This window comes from Mastigoproctus giganteus, chromosome 4 (assembly GCF_048544385.1).
Source record: "Mastigoproctus giganteus isolate SK-2022 chromosome 4, ASM4854438v1, whole genome shotgun sequence".
In the NCBI taxonomy this organism is placed as follows: Eukaryota; Metazoa; Arthropoda; class Arachnida; order Uropygi; family Thelyphonidae; genus Mastigoproctus; species Mastigoproctus giganteus.
This window is the reverse complement of record NC_143578.1, coordinates 179,915,972-179,936,479: the sequence shown is the minus strand read 5'-3', so window position 1 is coordinate 179,936,479 and position 20,508 is coordinate 179,915,972. Positions and strand designations below refer to the sequence as shown.

Sequence of the window (20,508 nt, the reverse complement as noted above, 5' to 3'; positions counted from 1 at the left end):
TTATTACACTAGACAAAGACAGTAGGAAATTTAAAATCGAGAAAGGAGTTCGACAAGGAGACACAATATCTCTGAAGCTGTTTACTGCTGCCCTTGAGGAAGCTTTCAGAAGATTAGACTGGTCGCAGAAAGGAGTCAATGTGAACGGAGAGTACCTAAGCCATTTACGATTTTACGATTTGCAGATGACATTGTGGTTATAAGCCACGATCCCAAAGAATTACAGGAAAATCTTAATCAGTTATGCAGAGTTAGTAAGGATTTTAAACTAAAGATGAATATGGCTAAAACAAAAGTAATGATGAACAAGTATGCCACAGAAAGGGAAAAACGATTGAAGGAGCAGTAATTGAAAAGGTGGAGTCATATACTTATTTGGGACAAGTTATTAGCTGTAATAATAATAAATGGCTGGAAGTCAAGAGAAGAATAAATTTTGGATGGATAGCATTCAGGAAATATACTCACATACTGAAGAGCAATATCCCAGTTTGTCTGAAATGTAAAATAATGAACTAATGTATACTCCCCACCATAACTTATGGAAGTGAAACTTGGGCACTCACCAAAAGAATGGAAGAGAAGCTGAGAACTACACAGCGAAGAATGGAACGAATTATATTGGGAATCAGACTGTTAGATAAGAAGAGAAACACATGGATTAGGCAGCAAACTCAAGTAAAGGACATTCTTATCAAAACTAAAGAACTAAAATGGTCTTGAGCAGGACACATAGCTCAAAGACATGATGTCAGATGGACTAAGAAAATAACAGAATGGTACTAGGAGCTAGAAGAAAACCTGGAAAACAAAGGTGGAGATGGATAGATGAAATTCATGAGTTTTTGGGTAGTAAATGGATGGCCAGTGCTCAAAACAGAAGGAACTGGAAAGTTGCTGGAGAGGCCTTCATCCTGCAGTGGATTGAAAATGGCTGATGATGATGATGATGAAATAGAAATGGGATTCGTTTAATTTTCTTGTAATGATTTTTCCATCACAATTAAAATTTCAATTTCAATTTTTAATGTTTCCAAAATTTTGCAGTTTTTCGCAAAGGCAAAACTCAATAAAATCATTTGTGATGGGGTTTGGCCATTAAGCAATATCTTTAGTGTGTGTTTTATGTTTGATATTATTTGTATGTATTGCATTTGTATTTTTATCATTATTATCATTGATATTTGTATTAATATTTTTATCATTGTTATCATTAATATTGTAAACAGTTGTGTTGTTGGTATTGTTTTCAATTTGATCAATAATAACGCCGGCTGATACTGTAGAGTTGAAAGGTTCATTTTCTATCCTATTTTCTTCTGTCTTGCTGCTGTCATCTTCTCGATTTTTTATTGTTACAAAATCCTGTAATGAGGTTTGTTTCTTTTTTTAATTCCGCCTCTCTAATTTTCTGCTTCTTTCTTTTTTGAAACCCAGATTCATATGTTCTTTTCATCACCCTAAAATATTATTTTTATATTCGTATATTGTATAATTTATTATTTTTTTACTTTATTCATCTAATTGTTTTTCATAATTAAGTAAAATAATATTTGAATGTACAATGTAAAATAGAAATCCAGCATTCTACCCCAATTACAGAAAATAAAATGAAAGAAAATTTGTTTAAATTAATTGTACATTATTGTGGGAAAGAGCCCGTGCCAAATCATATGTTAGAATTAGTATAAAATATAAAATAAACATTTTAACAACAAAACAAACAAAATACTAGTATTAATACCTACCTCATATTTTCTCTTTATTTATTAAACAATGTTTGTAACTTATACACTTATTGTTAATACAATAATACACAATACGCTTGTTGGCACACACTATGTTGATATCAGCGATCAGCCATATGTACTGTCTGTACCACGGGGATGACACGGCCCATTATAGTTGTCAATCTTAAAATCCCATTCGGGCCAAAGGACCTCCACCCGCGAAATCAGTGCAGTAGTAAATGATATCTACTACTTATCAACAATAACCAGAGCAAATGTAACTGAATTTTATTCTTCTAACCGTGTAATGTGATATAGGATTTTAAGATCAACAACTATAATGGCCCATTTCACGGAAATGGTTTCTATTTTGAAATAAAAACAAAATTCAGTTATATATTTGCTCTGGTTACTGTTGATAAGTAGTAGATATCATTTACTACCATGCTTATTTCGCCGCTGGAGGGCGCTGGAAGTCCTTCGGCCCTCGTCAGCAGAATAGGGGGTGGAATGAGACTCTAAGGTCCCGTAGAAAATACATTATGGGATAGGGTCGTTGCATAGGGCTGGTCTGTACATGGCAATGCGCTCTGCCCTGCGTCAAGGTGTTTATATTTCATATGTTGCCATACGCCTGCATCACACCTGCAAACTAGGGTCCCCAGATATGGGACCAAAATTTAATTTCCGATTTTTTTACTACAAAAATAATTTATAGAATATTGATTTGGGGATCTCCCCTTAACAAACCCATGCTGTGACTGAAGCATAATTGCACCCCTCTCTAGATGGTCCTACATTAATTCTTTAACAGAGACTCCATTACTTTCCCTGGAACAAAAGTTAAGCAAACATATCTATAATTACTCATGTCACCCTTTGATACCCTTTGTGAATTGGGGGATGCATTTACACATCTCCAGTCCACATGAACTTCCACACTTCCCCCTGAATTCAAGGATGTTCTCATAATTATAGCTAAGGGTGTGCTTACCTCCTTTGCTGCCTCTCTTAATATAATTGGATAGATCCCATCCACCTTAGAAGTCTTTCTTCTGTTTAACTTCAACAATTTCTCTTCTGCTTTTCTCTTAGTTCTTACAGTTTGATGAACTTCTGGCATCCATTTCCCTAAAAAATTCCTCATCTGTGAATGTAGATGCAAAATACTTATTCAGTTTGTCAGCAACCCAAGCTAGATTAACAACGGTTGAACAGTCGATATCAAGTGGACCAATGTGATTCAATCCTTTCCTTCTACTGTTGATATAAGTAAAGAAGGCTTTGCTGTTTTTCTTTGCATCCTCTGCCAAAGATTTTCTCATAATCCTAACCTCCTGTGTGACTCAATTACAGAATAGTTTGTATCTACCATAGGCTTCTGTATCACATGGTAATTTCTATGCATCCCATGCATTTTTCTTTTCTGCCATGAGTCTCATTAGTTCATCTGCCATAGTTGGTATGTAAAGCCTAGTAGCTTCCAAGATAAGTTCTTTGAATGCTTCCCATTTTGAGTTTGCTGTTGGCAACATCAGTTGGTCCCACTATATAGAATTTAAATACTGTCTCAGACTATCGTAGTCTACTTTACGAAAGCAATAACCCTTCCCTTTACCCCTGATAGTAGTTACCTCCTTGAGTAAATCCCACTTCAGCAAACTGTGATCACTGCCACCTAGTGGTTCCTGTATCTGCAGATTCTTAATGCATGAAGAATCACTACTGATAATCAAATCAAGAGTATTACTCCCTCAAGTTGCCTCCCGAACATGCTGATTTAGAAAACAATCATCCAATAAATCCACAAAAGCCTTGCTAGTGTGTGAGTGACCAACCCACAAATTCCAGTCAATATCTGGGAAATTAAAATCCCCCAATATAAGACTCTCTGATTTACTGGCCCACTCTATTTCTCTGTACAGTTTCTTATTATACTCATCAGAGTCATTAGGCCTATAGCACATTCCTACTCTCAATTTTGATCTCCCAATGCTTATGTCACACCAAACTGACTCGACACTGCACTGTCCAGCGATGTCAACTGGCTTCACTTCCTTGGATTTTATGTGTTTCTTAACTAATAGCATAACACCTCCTCCCTTCCTATCCTGTCTATCCTTTCTGTAGACATTGTACTCCCCAAATTCCAGTTCTGCATTACTTATATTTGTGTGACACCACGTCTCTGATATCCCAACAATATCCGCCTTTGATGCTTTGAGCAATACCTCAAATTCATCAAATTTATTTACCAAACTCCTAGCACTGGTGTACCCGCAAGTATACATGCACCTGTTCTTTTTCTTAGCTACCCTAACACAACCCATGTGTTTACTTGTACCCCAATGACTCCCAGCAGTCTCTGAACTATCCTGCATCTTATTTTCCAGGCTGCGGCTCATTCCAATAGAAGCAGTGCAAGAATCACTTTCACCTCTGCCAGTGGCTACTGTTAATCTATTAGTCCTTGTGTCCCCCCAATCTAGCAGTTTTCCGGCCCACCTAACACTGCCTCGATAGCATCAGCAAACATTCTTGCACCCTTTCTATTTAAGTGTATCCATCCCTGTAGAAGCAGTCTCTCCTGTTAACAAGTACAGACCAGGCTGAAAAAAATTTTACCCCTTGAGCCTTGCACAATCTTTCCAGGGCCGAATTGATCGACAGGTCTCTCATCATATACTCCCTCCTATCGTGTCTGGGCAGAATTGCAGACACTTTCAAATTCAACCCTAATTCACGGCTTTTTTTCAACAGTGACCTGTATTTGTTAAGTAATTCTGCCAGTCTCCTACTCTTAATATCATTAGTGCCAACGTGTACAACTATATCACCTTTTGTGCCCTTAAAAGATGATATCCGCTCTACAACGTCATCAACCTTTGCCCCTGGCAGACATACCCTGGTCCTAGTCCACCTATCCTTTTTACAAAGCATGTTTCCCATTTCCCTGACAATAGAGTCACCAACAACTACTAGTTCCTTTGGGACCAGCGCATTCTGCCTTGGGGGCTGCCGCTGTGTTGCACGATGCCCAAGTGCAAGCTCTGGCATTGATGTGGGCAGCTGAGAGCTTGATGGGCCCCTCACTTTTAATCCTTCGAGGGCATCCACCCTGTCCTTCAAGCTCTCATATAGGCCCATAACAATGCTGAGTTGTCATCTGATTTCCTTAGACTCCTTGCATCTCGCACATACAAAGACATCTCCCATGGCAGTATCATGTCCCGTACTGATTGCTCCACAAACATCAAGCAAATAGTGCATTTTAAAAGGCTGTGATTCAGAGGGCAACTGCCCTCCCCCCCCTCAGTTCTCCCCTGAGCCACAGCACTCCCATTAGCTTGAGCCTTTTGCTTTGCTGCTCTGGTCTGAGTCATGATTTCGATTTAATTTCAATAAAATTTCAATTTCAGTACAAAATTAAAACCTAAACTTGTATCCCAGCACAGTTATAACGCTATATTTATGTTTCAGTATCGAGTGTTATCTACGAAATCCCTTTATATAACTTCCGTATCAAGTTAAGTATTAATTATTTATTTTTGCTAATTATTTATGTTACGTAATCTAAGTCGTTATATGTATATAGTTAAAAGTACAATTTAATTGACAATGAAGTTCAACAAGATTAATAGATTTACTGATTGATTGACAATATTATATTATGTACTATACTATACTAAGCTTATGCTATTTAGTTCGAGATATTTTGTATCGCGTAAGAATGGCGGCAATTTACGAACGGTAAATCTACGGACACTTAAGTATCGATTAACTTCCAAATCTCGCTGTCTCAATTCAGAATAAACTAAGGATCCTGACTAGCTACTTACAGAAAATAATTTGATATAACAGTTGGTTAATAAATCGGCTAAATATGGTTAAAAAAAAACCTCTCGTTCAACGGAGCTGCAACTTGTAACACGTGGATTTGATGCCCTTACTGATACTAAGTAATACCTACAAAATCTCTATCTAAGTTAAACTTTAAATTAAGTATCGTAACTAGGAATATAAAGCTACTCTAGAAAATAGGTTAATATGCCAATTTAAGCTAATAAAACAGAAAATAAATCAGAAAAAAACTTCTCTGTTCCAGGAGCAGCAATAAGCTACATCCTCACAGGCTACACTCGTTCTCAAATAATAAAATGCAACATTCTTCTGCTTTAGAGTAAAAGAAAAATATATTTAAATAAAGCAAGTTATGTACAAATTAGCATTAGCAGAGTCATATGATACAAGAAAGCAAGCTTATATAGCATCAGCCAAAAAAAAAAAAAAAAACCGCCCTTCCCAGTTCACCCATCCCTTCACTCCAAATGTTTGTCTAGTTCTGCCTACAACAGATGGAAGTTTGTTCCAACTGTTAACCACCTGCTGGTTAAAGGCAAATTTCCACACATCTATTCTACAATTGTCGTTCCTCAATTTGAATTTATGCTCCTTCAGGTGAGTAATCTGAGCAAGAGGAAGAATCCCATTAGCACTGAAATTGCTCAATCCATTCAAGGCCTTATACACCTCAATTAGATCACCACGCAGGTGCCTAGTCACCAAAAGCTGCAATTTGCAAAACTTAAGCCTTTGTTGGTAACACCAACCCTTGGTTCGACTCACCAATCTTGTTACCTCTTCCTGTACTCGTTCCAGCAGCTCTACATCTTTCTTTCCTAAAATGAGGCCTCCAGACCTGTATACAGTACTCAAGTTGTGGATTAACCATTGCCTTATACAAGGGGACAATCACGCCCTTATCCCTGCTAGCAAAATTCCTGTATCTCATTGACAAGTCACTATGAGCTACTCTTGCAGTCTTTCTGCACTGCTCAGAAAACTAAAAAGTAATTGTGCAGTCAGATATTTTCATATCTGACTGCACAATTATCCTCAGGTCCTTTTCATTCTCCACTACCCTGTGTATACTACCACTCAGTTGATACATTAATCTAGGGTTCTTGCTACCTGTATGTAGTACTTTACATTTGTCAAGGTTAAACTTCAGTTGCCACCTCTCAGCCCATCTGATCAACTTTTTCAGATCCTGTTGCAGTAGTATACTGTCATTACTGTATTAACAACTCTCCAAACCTTTGTATCGTCTGCAAACTTAAGACATTAACCCTGATATATACCTTCATCAATATCATTGATAAATACCGAAAACAAGAACAGGCTCAACACCGAACCCTGGGGGACTCCACCAATAACATTAGTCTATGAAGAGAAGAGTCCACTGAGAGCCACTCTCTGTCTTCTCCCACTCAACCATCTTTTATCCATTGTAGCTAGTTGCCCTTAATGCCATACTGCTCCAATTTGTACAGTAGTCTTCTATGTGCCACACTATCAAAAGCTTTCCTAAAATCCAAGTATATGAGATCAAAATTATTCTTTCCATCCAGGTCCTTTGTGACCACATCATAGTATCCAATCAAATTTGTCTGACGAATTCCCCTTAACAAACCCATGCTATGTCTGAACTGTAACTGCAGTCTTGTTGCAGTCTCTCCAGATGATCCTGCATTGCTTCCTTAACCAGTGACTCCATTATTTTCCCTAGAACAGAAATTATCAGAACAGGTCTGTAATTATTCGTGTCACCCTTTAATTCCCCCCCCCTTGTGAATTAGGGACACATTTGCACTTCTCCAGTCCATGGGGACCACCCCCGGGTTCAAGGAAGCTTTCATAATTATGGCTAAGGTTTTGCCTCCTTTAATATAACTGGATAGATCCCATCCAACACTGGTGCCTTCCTTACGTTTAACTTCAACAGTTTCTCCTCCACTTCACTCTCAGTTATTAAAAAAGCATTTAGCTCCCTGTTAGAGTTTGATAAACTTCTGGCATTCCCCTCCTTGAATAACTCCTCAAGTGTGAATATAGATACAAAATACTCATTCAGTTTATCAGCTACCTGAGCATGATCATCAATATTCAAACCATTAATGTTAAGTGGACCAATCTTATTCATCCATTTCCTTCTTGAGTTTGCACAAGTAAAGAACTTTTTGCTGTTTTTCTTTGCATATTTTGCCAAAGATTTCTTGTAATCTACCTTCACCTGCCTAACCTCCTTTGCGACTTGTTTAGAGACTAGCATCTTCCATAGGCTTCTGTGTCACCTGATAACTTATATGCATTCCATGCATTTTTCTTCTCTGCCACGAGCCTCATTAATTCATCTGTCATCCATTTAGGCCTAAACCTTGAACAGTATTTCTTAGTTGGTATGAAAAGCCTAGTACCCTCCAAGATTAAGTCGTTAAAGGCTTCCCATTTAGAATTCATTGTTGGTAACATCATCAGTTTATCCCACTGTATAGATTTTAAAAATTCTCTGAGACCATTGTGGTCATCTTTATGAAAGAAAAAACCTTCCCCACCCCTGATGGTAATTACATCTTTAAGTAAATCCAACATCAGTACACTCTGATCGCTGCCACCTAGTGGTTCCTTTATCTGCAGATTCTTAACGCATGAAGAATCACTGCTTATAATCAGATCAAGAGTACTACTCCCTCTGGTTGCCTCTCGAACATGTTGCTGTAGAAAACAGTCATCCAATAAATCCACAAAAGTCTTGCTAGTTCCAGTCAATATCTTGAAAATTAAAATTCCCCATTATAACACATTCGGATTTACTATTTCATTTTCCTTTTCCCAGTGCTTATGTCACACCACACTGACTCAACATTGCATTGTCCACCAATGTCAATTGGATACAATTCCTTAGATTTTGTGTGTTTCTTAACAAACAGTATAATCCCTCCTCCCTTCCTGTCCTGTCTATCCTTTCTGTACACATTGTAGTCCCAGAATTCCCAATTCTGCACTGCTTATATCCGTGCGGCACCACGTCTCTGATATCCCAACAATATCCGCTTCTGATATCTTGACCAGCACTTCAAATTCATCAAGTTAAAAGAAACACAACTGATTTAAACAAAAGACAATTATGCACAACTTCGATATTCATTGTTGATATCTGGATAGTTTCCATAATTATTTATTCCATTTCTAATCCCCAATTTTTTTATTATTATTATTATTTTTTTATATATAATAGAGCTGTGATAAATAACTAAGCTTTTCTATCCTAGTAATTAAAATATAATGTTTAACATTTAGCTTGTACAGCAAAATAAGCTGCCAACATAAACAGTTTACTAAACTGCCACTGTAGTTTCAATTTCTGTTCTAGAACAATTTATAGCATCAATGAAGAAGTGATCACTTTGTTTACAGTTTCTTATATTTCATAAACTTTAATGGCAATATGAAGAATAAAAGTTTTATCTTATCTTGGAATATTGTTTGAATTTTATATTCTGTTCTTCAAGAAAGCATAGCACCACTTGAAGCAATTTTTTATAATAAATATTCCATAAATATAATAAAATATTCCACTGTAGGCAAAACAATTTTCGTTTACAATCTTACTGTTCATTACTGTTTACTGTTCATTAGCAGTAAAATCAGCTTTTAATAATCCTATAATAATGATTATTATAGAAATACTCACTTGTGAATATTGAACTTTGGAACTTATTTTAAATTCCACTTTGAACATATACTTTTAGGCTACTACCTTTCTTTATAACTCCATGTTTTCTCACTTCTTTTATTCACTTTAAAAGATCCATTCTTTTCTCTTTTCTGTTCCTAGCAATATGTTTAATGCACTATCACACAACATATCTCAGGTGTGAAGCAACTGCAACACTGTTTTAGCAAGCAGTAATTGCATAATTTAAACTAGTAACAATGAGTGCTAGCTAGAGCTAATTTATATATTTATTGAATACAAATATAAAGGCTATGTTTAATGCATACCACTAGAAAATACAAATTATTATATTAAATTATATAAAATGAACATATTAACTTTGACATACATTTCAGAGAGGTAGAACAAGGTTCCAAATTTATAGTATAAAGTTAATGAAAAGCAAAAATGTCTCTGCAAATTCTCTTTTGGCATTGCTTCTATGCTTTAAAATTCATGAACAGATTAGAAATTCTACAAGATCACATATTTTGTGACAATCTCAAAAAGCTAATCAGACTGGTCATATATGAACTTTCCCTAACAAATTATGCTGTAATTCTATCATAATTCCATTCTTATCCGACTGATCCTATATTACATCCTTAACCCTTGATACCATAATTTTTTATGAAGTCAGAGTTTTTTCCCAATTTCTTTCCATTTTTAACTCTATGAGAAGTCAAACTTACAGGTCTATAGTTACCAACTTGATCTTTCAACTACTTTTGTAAACTGAAAAGATTTATGACTTCAATCAGTTTCCATTTTCACAGCCTATATCCTCACTTATCCATTATATAGGTCATTATAAACTTCTAAGTTGCATATCTTGCATAAAAAATATACAGATTCTAACAGTTGATGCAAGTGAATTATTATTTTTTTTTTTAGTGGTAGCGGTGTTGCTAAAAAAAATAATACAGATCAGGAGCTGACAACTTAAAACACTAGGGCCAATGGCAGCAAAAGAAACTACTACCCCAAAATAGGATCTAGAGATGATTTCATTTAATTATATAAAAGATATTTCTATGAAGTTGCAACAAAAACAGACAAATATGTCTATGTTCCAAATGAATTTAAAAAAAAAGCACTAAAACCTCCACTCAGAGCAAGAAGAGGTTTTCAGATGTGTTACTTTGAAATAACTCATTTTGTATTAATTAAATTAACTTACTTTGAAATAAGTTGCCAAACACAGACACTCACTGATTTCAAAAATTCTCCCCTGGTACCAGAGAACCAAAATCAAAAAACCAAATCACCACCTCTGAAAGGTTGATAATCGTACCCCAACTCACAATATCAGAATTATACAGATAATTAATTTCTTCATTAAGGGGGTTTTTGATAACTTATTAATACACAAGAAATAAAATACTTTCTGCATATTTTATCAATGTTCAGTGTATCAGCAAAAATCATAAATGGGAATTTTATGGTAATTTTAAAAAACATAAGCATTATAAACACTTATAACAGTAATTAATAACACAATAAAAATAAAATACTTACTCTCATTATTAACACATTCAATACTACTTTGTCTAGAAACAGGCACTGATGGAGCTACCCTGTGTGGAACGTACTGTAAAGTGGATCGGTTTCTATCTTGTCTAAGAGGCCATATTATAGTAGGTGGCATTGGTCTTGGAGGAGTTATTACTTTTACTGGTTGAGCAGTACACACACCTATTTTGATGTAAGTGCAGTTTGAATTAACAGGAAAGGAAATATGATTTTATCCTAATTCCAAAATAGAAAAATATTCCTTAATTACACCAATTTTGTTATTCTAAGAATTTACAATTCAACTCAAAAAGGTTATTATATACAGTACAATAAACCCCTACTATTCGTGGTATCTGTATTCACGGTCGTTGATTTAATATAAAATGAAACCTAAAATAATGTGAATTTTAAAGCGCCGTGAACATTTTCCACCATAAAAAAACATGGGTGCAGCTAAAATCATCTTTCTCAGTCAAAACAGTGCTCCGTGGGTGGGGGGAGAGGGGTGACAAAATCGCGAGCATGGATGTTTTCCTGCTAATCCTTGTTCAGTATGTTTTATATGCGTTGTCATGGTAGGTTTCGTGGTTTGTTTTTAATTTATATGCTTATAAATTGAATAAATTTATCAATTTATAAATTGATATGCTTACAAAACTGAAAAATCTACCGTTTTGCAGTGTTAGTATAAACAGACTTTTTCAAGTGTGTTAATGGTAAAAGAAAGTGACTTTATTGTGGACAAGTTCTTTTCTAACCCCTACAAAAATATAGTTATGAATAACAAGTGAACTGTGAAAAGATCAAAGAAGGTGATGACATTAATGAGTAAAATTGAGTTATTAGACAAAATTTATAATAGTGAAAGTGTCTCGTCCATGGCAAAACATTATAAAATCAATGAGTCAATGGTACAATCAATCACGAAATCGGAAGGAAAAAAATCCGCCGTAGTGTCCGTGAAAATGCGCTAATTGCTTCAAAAATTTGCTCTGTAACTCATGATGTTAAATTAGAAAAAATGGAAAAGGCTTTAAATCTGTGGATAGAAAGACTGAACTCAAAATAAAATTCCGTTAAGTTCACTCATCAATCGTGAAAAGGCAAAACACCTTTATCAACACTAGCGAAACTGGTGATAACACCAGTTTCGCTAGTGTGGGATAAGTTTTTTTAGCTAGAAAAGGCACTGGTTTGAAAGATTTGTTTGAAATTTCTAATAAATATTACATTTAATATTAAATTGTTTCTTATTTTCATTTCGATGCCTTATGCTTGTATTTCGCTATGTACTGTCTATGTACATAGTCATATTATGAAAGTACATATAATACATACACAGACAAAATTTTAGACCTTTCTTATATATTTCATACTTTGGAACGGAACCCTTTTATTAGCATGGAAGCCATAACTCTGTATTCGTGTTTTCGGTATTCGCGACATTTCTCAGGAACCTAATCCCCGCAAATAGCAGGGGTATACTGTATAATGTTATAAATTTAACATATCCTACAAAAATATCAGAGTTTCACAGTGATTCTTTTTGCACTAATTTCAGAAGGCAACATTATTCCTAGTGATATTAATCATTCTTTTCATAAAAAAGAATGCTCTTTTATTTAACCCATATCATTGTAGCACAAATTGCTGTTGCTCTCTCTGATACAACATTCCCCAAGTGATTCCAGATACTCTGAAATTCAAACCCCTGAGCAAGTACAATCACATAATGGCAAAGATCTTGAAAAAACTAGGACATCTACCCACATACAGCAGTACCCTCTGGAAGAGTACCATTGATATTACCTTGGCCAACCCAGTGATCTCTTGCAAAGTCAGTAAATGGACAGTCAACAAAGCATGGAACACCTCTGATCACAAGACGATCACCTTCTCCCATGGTCATTCTATGGATTGTGTTGCTCCTGTGCCCAGAGATGTGGTTTGCTTTTGCACAAAGAAGGCAAAGTAGTACCATTTCCTGGCTGAACTGACAAGAAGCAGAAGACTTCATGAAGACTCCTCTCATCTGACGTGCACTACACCTGATGACTGTGCTTGCTATCTTACTAAGGTTATTAGAGATTCTTACATTGGCCATCTCCAAGAGAAAGCTCATTTGGACTACTGTTCCATGGTGGAACACAGACCTGCAAGCCCAAAGAAGAGCCCACCAAATTCAAAAAACTTATCAAATACCCTATGTCGACCTTCCATTGCTTGAGGTAGCAGCAGAAAGTTAAAGATATCAGACATTACCTTGTCCATCCCAGTGATCTCTTGCAAAGTCAGTAAATGGACAGTTAACAAAGCATGGACCACCTGTGATCACAAGACGATTACCTTCTCCCATGGTTGCATCTTAGACCATGGGATAAATAACATCTTAGACAGTATTATGCATACTGGGGCCAGAGACTATTCCCCTGAGCAAATTGACATCATGAAAGAAAATACTGAATATAACAATGCCGATATTGAACCTTTGTTTACTATAGAAGAATTGGCAATAGCATTACCTAAAACTAAAAACAATAAATGTCCAGGTTTCTACCTGTTAGAGATAGAAATAATCAAAAAACTAGCGGAAATAGCTCTAAAAAACTAACAGACCTATATAACAACTGGACGTTAACTGGAATATTGCCAAAAATATGGAAAAAACCTGTTTTAAGACATTCTTAACATCCAGAGGAAACCCCCTTTTGAACCTAAATCATATAGACCAATAGCATTGAAAATACATGAAAGATTATTATATAAGATTATCTCAATACTACACAGAAGCAGGATTACATTCTAACAATCAGTATGATTTTAAGAAATGCAACTAAGGAGGATGGCATGCACCACCTACTGATGATGATTAAAAATACAGAGGATATATATGCTGGCAATTTCTGTTCACTTTGCTGGGGCATTTGATTCACTGTGGTGGGCTAGTTTCCTCAAGAGACTTGCCAGGCAAATGTCCCAAACAACCTCTACAAGGTAATAAACAGCTCCCTTAAAGGCAAAAGTGTCTCAGTACACACAAGATTGGGAACTATTGGAAACAACGACTCTTGGGGAGTTATCTATAGAGTAGTGACCAACAAGCTGCCAAGAGGAGATGTCTTAGAAACTACTGTCAAACCAGATGAAACCCTAACCATGTGTAGGGTGGACCCTGTAAATAACATCCTAGACAGCATTATTCAGACTGAAAATGGGAATCATTTACCTACCCAGCTAGGCATTATAAATGAAAACATTGAATATGACAATGCCAATATTGAGCCTCTGTTTACTATACAACGAGACTTAGAAATAGCACTATCTAAAACCAAAAACAATAAATGCCCAGGTTTTGACCTCTTAGAGGGTGAGATTATCAAAAAATTACTGGAAATAGCACCAGACAAATTAATAGCACTATATAATAACTGTAGGGCAGAAGGTATATTCCCAAAAATATGGAAAAAAGCTGTGTTAAGATTAATTCTCAAAACCGCTGAGAAACCCCCCTACTGATCCCAAATCATACAGACCAATAGCCCTACTCCCTGTACTAGGAAAAATATATGAAAGACTAATATATAGCAGATTAGCTCAATACTACACAGAAGCAGGTTTACATTCCAACAATTGGTATGGTTTTAAGCAGGGCAACTCTACGAATGATACCATGCACCACCTACTGACAATAGTTAAAAACTCAGAGGATAAATACATGCTGGAAATCTCCAGTGACTTTGCTTGGGCATTTGACTCATTCTGGTGGCCTAGTGTCCTTAGTAGACCCCACCAGGCAAATGCCTCACAAAACCTCTATAAGGTAATAAACAACTGCCTTCCAGACAGAAGTGTCTCAGTGCACACAAGGTTCCAGGAATTGACATGCCCTGTGAATAAAGGCTGCCCCCAGGGTTCAATCCTTGGCCCTTTCTTCTGGACAAATTTCAAGTCTTGGATATGGGCCCCATGGAAAGCCTGGGCTTTGCAGATGACATGATTTTCCTTGTAAAAGGTAACACGCGAGTGGTTGTCGAGCAAAGATCAAATGCTGCCTTCTTGCAGCTGCAGGAGTGGGCACAAATGCACACGCTCAAAATATTGCCTGAAAAAAACCAAACAAATACATCTAAAAGGCATTTCAGACATAAGATGACAAAAATCAAAATTAACACAACTACTATAAAAATAATGACAGAACTAAAATATCTCGGAGTGGTCTTTGATATAAAATAAATTTTTTATCCCCATTTGACAAATAAAATGAGAAATTATGCAGGTATGATTGCCAGGATCAGTCGATCAGACTGGGGGGAGGGTGTCAAAAGAAAGACCCTGGCAATCATATACCGTGCAATGTTCTTACCTGGTATCACCTATGGAGCTGGTGCGTGGTTCACCCACTCAGCCATAGGAAGAAACAGGAATAAATTAGAATCAATACAAAGGACAATACTTCTCACTATTACCAGAGCATGTCATGCAGTGAGCACACCAGCACTGCAGTTGCTGGCCGGAGCTCTCCCACTTTACCTGGAAGTAGCCAAAAGAGGCTTGTATTATAGACTTAAAAAGGGCATACCCACAGAACTTCTTGGGACAGCCCTTGATACAATTGCCGCACAATAGCCTTAGATGCTGATGCACCATGAAACTCTTAATAACCAACCAACCAACCTTGATACAACCAACACTTTCATTCAAAAGAAAAACCACAAAGCACCATGAGCTATGGCAAAAAAGTGGGAGCATAAAACCAGAGGTCTGGTTACCAAAAGGTTTCTGCCATGGGTGGCAATGTTAGCCCAAAGTCACCTAAGTGATATATCCCTGGACTTTTCACAACATTTATATTGAAGGTCATGGCTCCCTAAAAGCGAAACTAACTTCCTTAGGGCTGACTGGTGACCCAAACTGCACCTGTGGTTAGAGTGAAGACTGAGCAAACATTCTATATGAATGTATAATTTATGACATCCCCAGAACACAGCTAATAGCACAGGTTGGCCCTCTTCCCAGGGGAGAAGAACATCTGTTCATCATAGAAGAGGAAAATTATGAAGCTTTTACAACCTACACACAGAAAGTATTCGAAATGCGCAGAACTATCCAAAGAATGGCAATTCAGCCCCCAGCAATTAAACAATAATCAATAATTAAAATTGACCATGCCTCCCAGATGATGACTTAAACTGTTGGGACAGCAGTATTCTGCACCCTGACAGAAACCTGACATGACAAAACTCGAATGACCTGCATACTCCCCAGGACTATGCTGCCATGTGTAGAAACCTGGGCCCAAAACCAAATAAGTAACAATGTCGGGGAGGGAGATGTACAGGCAGCCAGGGAAGCAGATTATCTGAAAAATATCAGTAAGCTGGTAGCAAGGGGATGCAACATAGAATGAAAGAAGAATGAATGAATGAATGAGAATGAAAGACAGAATGAATAGGCTGGTCACTGAGTGAAAGAGTGAATTAGGAATTATAGTAAAAGGGAATAAATGTCAGTTTTGGTGAAAGAAAGAGTGACCCAACATGAGGGAAAGAGAGGGCGAATGAGAGTTATGGTGAATGGGAATGACAGGAAGAGCAAATGTAATTGGCTGAAGAATACAAAGTTAATAATAACTTACATTACTTCATAGATACTAACAACACAAACATTATCACTGCATTCTCCCCAGGCCTGCAAAAAACTTGTAGCTAGGCCTGCACAACTGAAGAATAACAGTAAGTTGAGGTGCCCAGAGGGTGCAGTGCAAAAAACAAGAGTCAAACAAATGAAATGAATGCCAAAAGAATGAATGAGAGTGTAGGTGTGTGAGAAAAAAACACAAACCATAAATGTTACAGTTAAGTACACACTAACCCTAGTTTTAATCTTTTATATTGTTTCTTACTTAGCTTAATTATTAAGCTGTTTGTTATTTGGTTTTTAGGAGCATTAACAACTAAGGCCATATTGCTCCGGGATATGTGGTGGTCATTCCCTGACCTTTCCGCATCCTCCGTATTTGGTGGTGACGGGCTCGAACCCCGGTCTAATCAAGAAGTGTGTGCTACGCACTGCTGCTCCTTCCCACCTGGCTATGGAGGCACCTAATTATTAAGCATTAGTATTTAAATTTACATTACACATCACTGCATCCCCTCCTGGTGTGTGAGAAAAGATAAATGAGTGAGTGGGGAAAAAAATAATAAAATATAAATTGTATATAACCTAACAGAAAAAAAAATTATAAATTAGAAGAAAAAAGTATAAAAATAGAATGCAAGTAGAGTGAGAATGCAAATTATGAATGAAGTAAATGTGTGTCTATCCCACCCCTTCTCCTGGTGGGTTCCCCACTGGCAGCTAACATATCCCCCCCCCAGAGCAGGATGGGCAGTTAATCTTCCTACCGGATTCAGCACTACATAGACCTACCTGTCAACTATCACTGACAAAGACATACTGCGGCTTGCTGCCTACACACCATTTGGCAATCTGAATTGGGTACTCTAACCTGGTTCCCTTTAAAACCCCATCCCCAGGCAGGAGAGGGAGGAAGGAGATGGGTCTCTGTCTCCTCCCCTCCCTGCCTCTTCCATACCTCACCTGGTGGGGCTCATCCCCACTGACCTATTTGGGGATGCCTAATCTATCATCCCCATCCTTCTACATTTTCCCCCCAGTCTGCAGTCTCCCTCCCACTAACTTAACCAACCAAGTATGCCCCTAATAATGCCGCCAATTCTAATTAACATCTAAATTCAACCACATTCTGAAAGACCTCTTTCGGCCTTTCCAAATTCTAGTGTTCACCCCCCCTTTATATATATATATAGGCCTTGCTACTGAAATCCTCGGAAATTAGGTGGAGGGGGCCTGCCAGAGTACTTAAATAATTTCCTGGGTGCTTGACCTGCCTCGTGACACATGTGAGCAACGGTGGGTCCCAATAGAGGCCCAATGACTAAATAGTCAGAGAAACAACAGAACATAGCACTACACGACAAACCACTCCCCACACACTTTTTAAATCTCTGGCCTCCACAGAGTTCTGTGTCACACGTACAAAGAATACAATGTGGAGATGAGGGAACCCCTGGTTCCCTCATCTGTTAGTGTGTTAGTTGTAAAGTGTGTTAGTTGTCTGGTACCATCAGACAACTAACACACTTTACACTTACACACAAGGTTCCAGGAATTGATCTGCCCTGTGAATAAAGGTTGCCTGCAGGGTTCAATCCTTGGCCCTTTCTTCTAGAATATTGTTGTGGATGAATTTGTAGCCTTGGATCTGGGCGTGGAAAGCCTTTATGGATGACATGCGAGTAGTTGCTCTACATGCGAGTGGTTGTAGAGCAAATATCGAATGCCACCCTCCTACAGCTGCAGGAGTGGAAACAAATAAACAAATGTTCAAAATATTGTCTGACAAAACCAAACAAATACTTCTAAAATGCAATCTGGACATAAGAAGACATCCACAAATTAAAATAAACACAACTAATATCAAAATGGTAAAAGTATTAAAAGTTGTCTTTGACTCAAAATTAACATTTTTCCCCCAACTGGCTTATTTGGCAAAGAAAGAGAGAAATTATGCAGGCATAATTGCCAGGATCAGCCATGACTGGGGCTCAAAAAGAAAGACCCAGGCAATCATATACCGTGCAATGTTCATATATCTGTTATATCTGTATATGTAAAGGGCGGCTCCTAGAATGTCAGTTCAACTCCGCCTCGTATCTCTGTGAAGAATAGTACCACTATAAAATGTGTGTATTACGTGTGTCTGTTCTGTTGTTCTGTTCTGGCCACTTGGCTACGCAGAAGCATCAATCACCTGGAGAGATGATTCTGGGTACTCGTCCACACCATGGGAAGGTGGGCCAGTCCACGTAAAGCAGTAGTGTCTCAAAAGAGACTCTGACCCACCTGGTGTTGCAAGGATCCTCTGGGGGGGGGCATTCCAGAGGGGGGGAACCCACCATGGTGCTGGATATGGAAAAGAAATGAATAAAAATGAAATAATAAATGAAGTAGAAGAAAATAAAATATGTACAATAAAAATAAGATAAAAAGAATAAATAAATAAAAATAAAAAGAAAGAATGTAGTGGTCATGCTAAAAAAAAATAATAATAATAATAGAGAGAAAAAAAGAAAGTAGTGGTACTACTAAAAAAAAAAAAAAAAAAACACATTTTATTTTGTCTGCATGCGTAATCCAGAAACAAAATCACACTTCTTGAGGATTTGAGTTTACATATTCAACAATTATTAAAGGAGATCTAACCAACTATGCATCAACAGGGCAATTGTGCTGTATCCTGTTGAGATCTGAAAACACTGAATGCCTTCGCATAAACACACCTTGAGCGAAAGGTTGAAGTATCAGATATGACTCTGAAGTTCTGAAACAGAAATTACTCCTGTCCTGGTCAAATATTAATAAGTGCATGAAGAGGAAGTCTGAGATCATCATACAGGGAGCAACGAAACAGGATGTGATCCCAACTTTCTGGCGATCCACACGAACAGAGGTTTGTTTGTGATAAATTGAACCTAAAAAATCTCTGGTTCATCAATCCATGTCCTGTCAACAGGTAAGATGTGAATATATCCATGCAGAACCACAATTGAGTCTGTTTATCCAGGAGAAACTAAACTTCTGGTATAAATTTTCTCGTTGTTGCACCAACAGAAGTTGTATCCCATCGAGACTGCCAGATATTAGCTAACTCATTCTACAGTCTCCTTTTCCTCTTTTAGTATCATGTTGGAAGTTGATAGTTATTCCCAGAAATTCAGTCTCAATCTGTTTTTCAGTCTGTATAAAAATTCTCTGTAAGTAACCTGCAAGACTAAAGGTAATGTTCCAGCCAGTACCTGCAGAGCTTGGGTCAAGACTGTCTTGCATGCCTTAACTACACATCGCAAGATGGTTCTCTGCAAGGAGGCGAGTTTAGATTTGAAGTGATTGAGCCATGCCTTGTGAAACCATGCACCGGCAGCATATGTGATCAGAGGGAGGAAAACTGCATTGTAATAGATCCTTAAAGTTTTTCTAAGTGACCCCAATCAACACGGGACACCCTAACAATTGCACCAGTAAATCTGAGTATTTTAGATGACAAGTTTATCAAGTGAGGAATAAATTTAAGACTGGAATCAATTCCCACTCTTAGAACCTTGTTCTCTTTAACTATGGGGAGCCGAATACTGTTGATCTTGACCAACGGAGGATGAGAGATATCCAACTTTGATCCAAGAATCATCATCATCATCAGTTTTTGACAAGCTGATTTTAAGCTTATTGGTAACAGTCCAATCGTAGAGATCCCGTGGAACAAATTTTACGGCAGTTTCAAGAGAAGCCCTAGAGTTACCATTGACCAAGATGCTGAGATCATTTGCATATGCTATTATTATTATTATTGCTGCTCTTATATTATTTCTCTCTGATTGGGGGTTGCGCATCATGACAGGTATTACTAGCAAGTATACAGGGTGGTTGTTGTTATGTCTGGTATTACTGCTGGTCGAGGAACTCTCTGACTATCTTACAGGTGTTCAAGGATTGCGGCTTTCTGGAGTTCCTTGTAGGTGTTCGCTGGGAGATCTATTGCTGTTAGGCTGTTATGTAGGGTCTTTGGCACCATACCTGTAGTTGACACGATGATCGTTACTTGTTGCATATGCCACATCTCTCTGA

At 37.3% G+C, this 20,508-nt stretch overlaps 1 protein-coding gene across 1 annotated transcript in view; it reads right to left on the bottom strand.

Moving 5' to 3' along the window:
* LOC150087229 (dynamin-binding protein-like) overlaps window positions 1–20,508 on the bottom strand; it is a 427,088-nt gene that overhangs the window by 270,567 nt on the left and 136,013 nt on the right. The window contains exon 6 of the mRNA XM_090372415.1: window positions 10,807–10,983. Within this exon, the coding sequence (XP_090228541.1) occupies window positions 10,807–10,983 (177 nt within the window). The remainder of the gene's footprint in view (window positions 1–10,806; window positions 10,984–20,508) is intronic.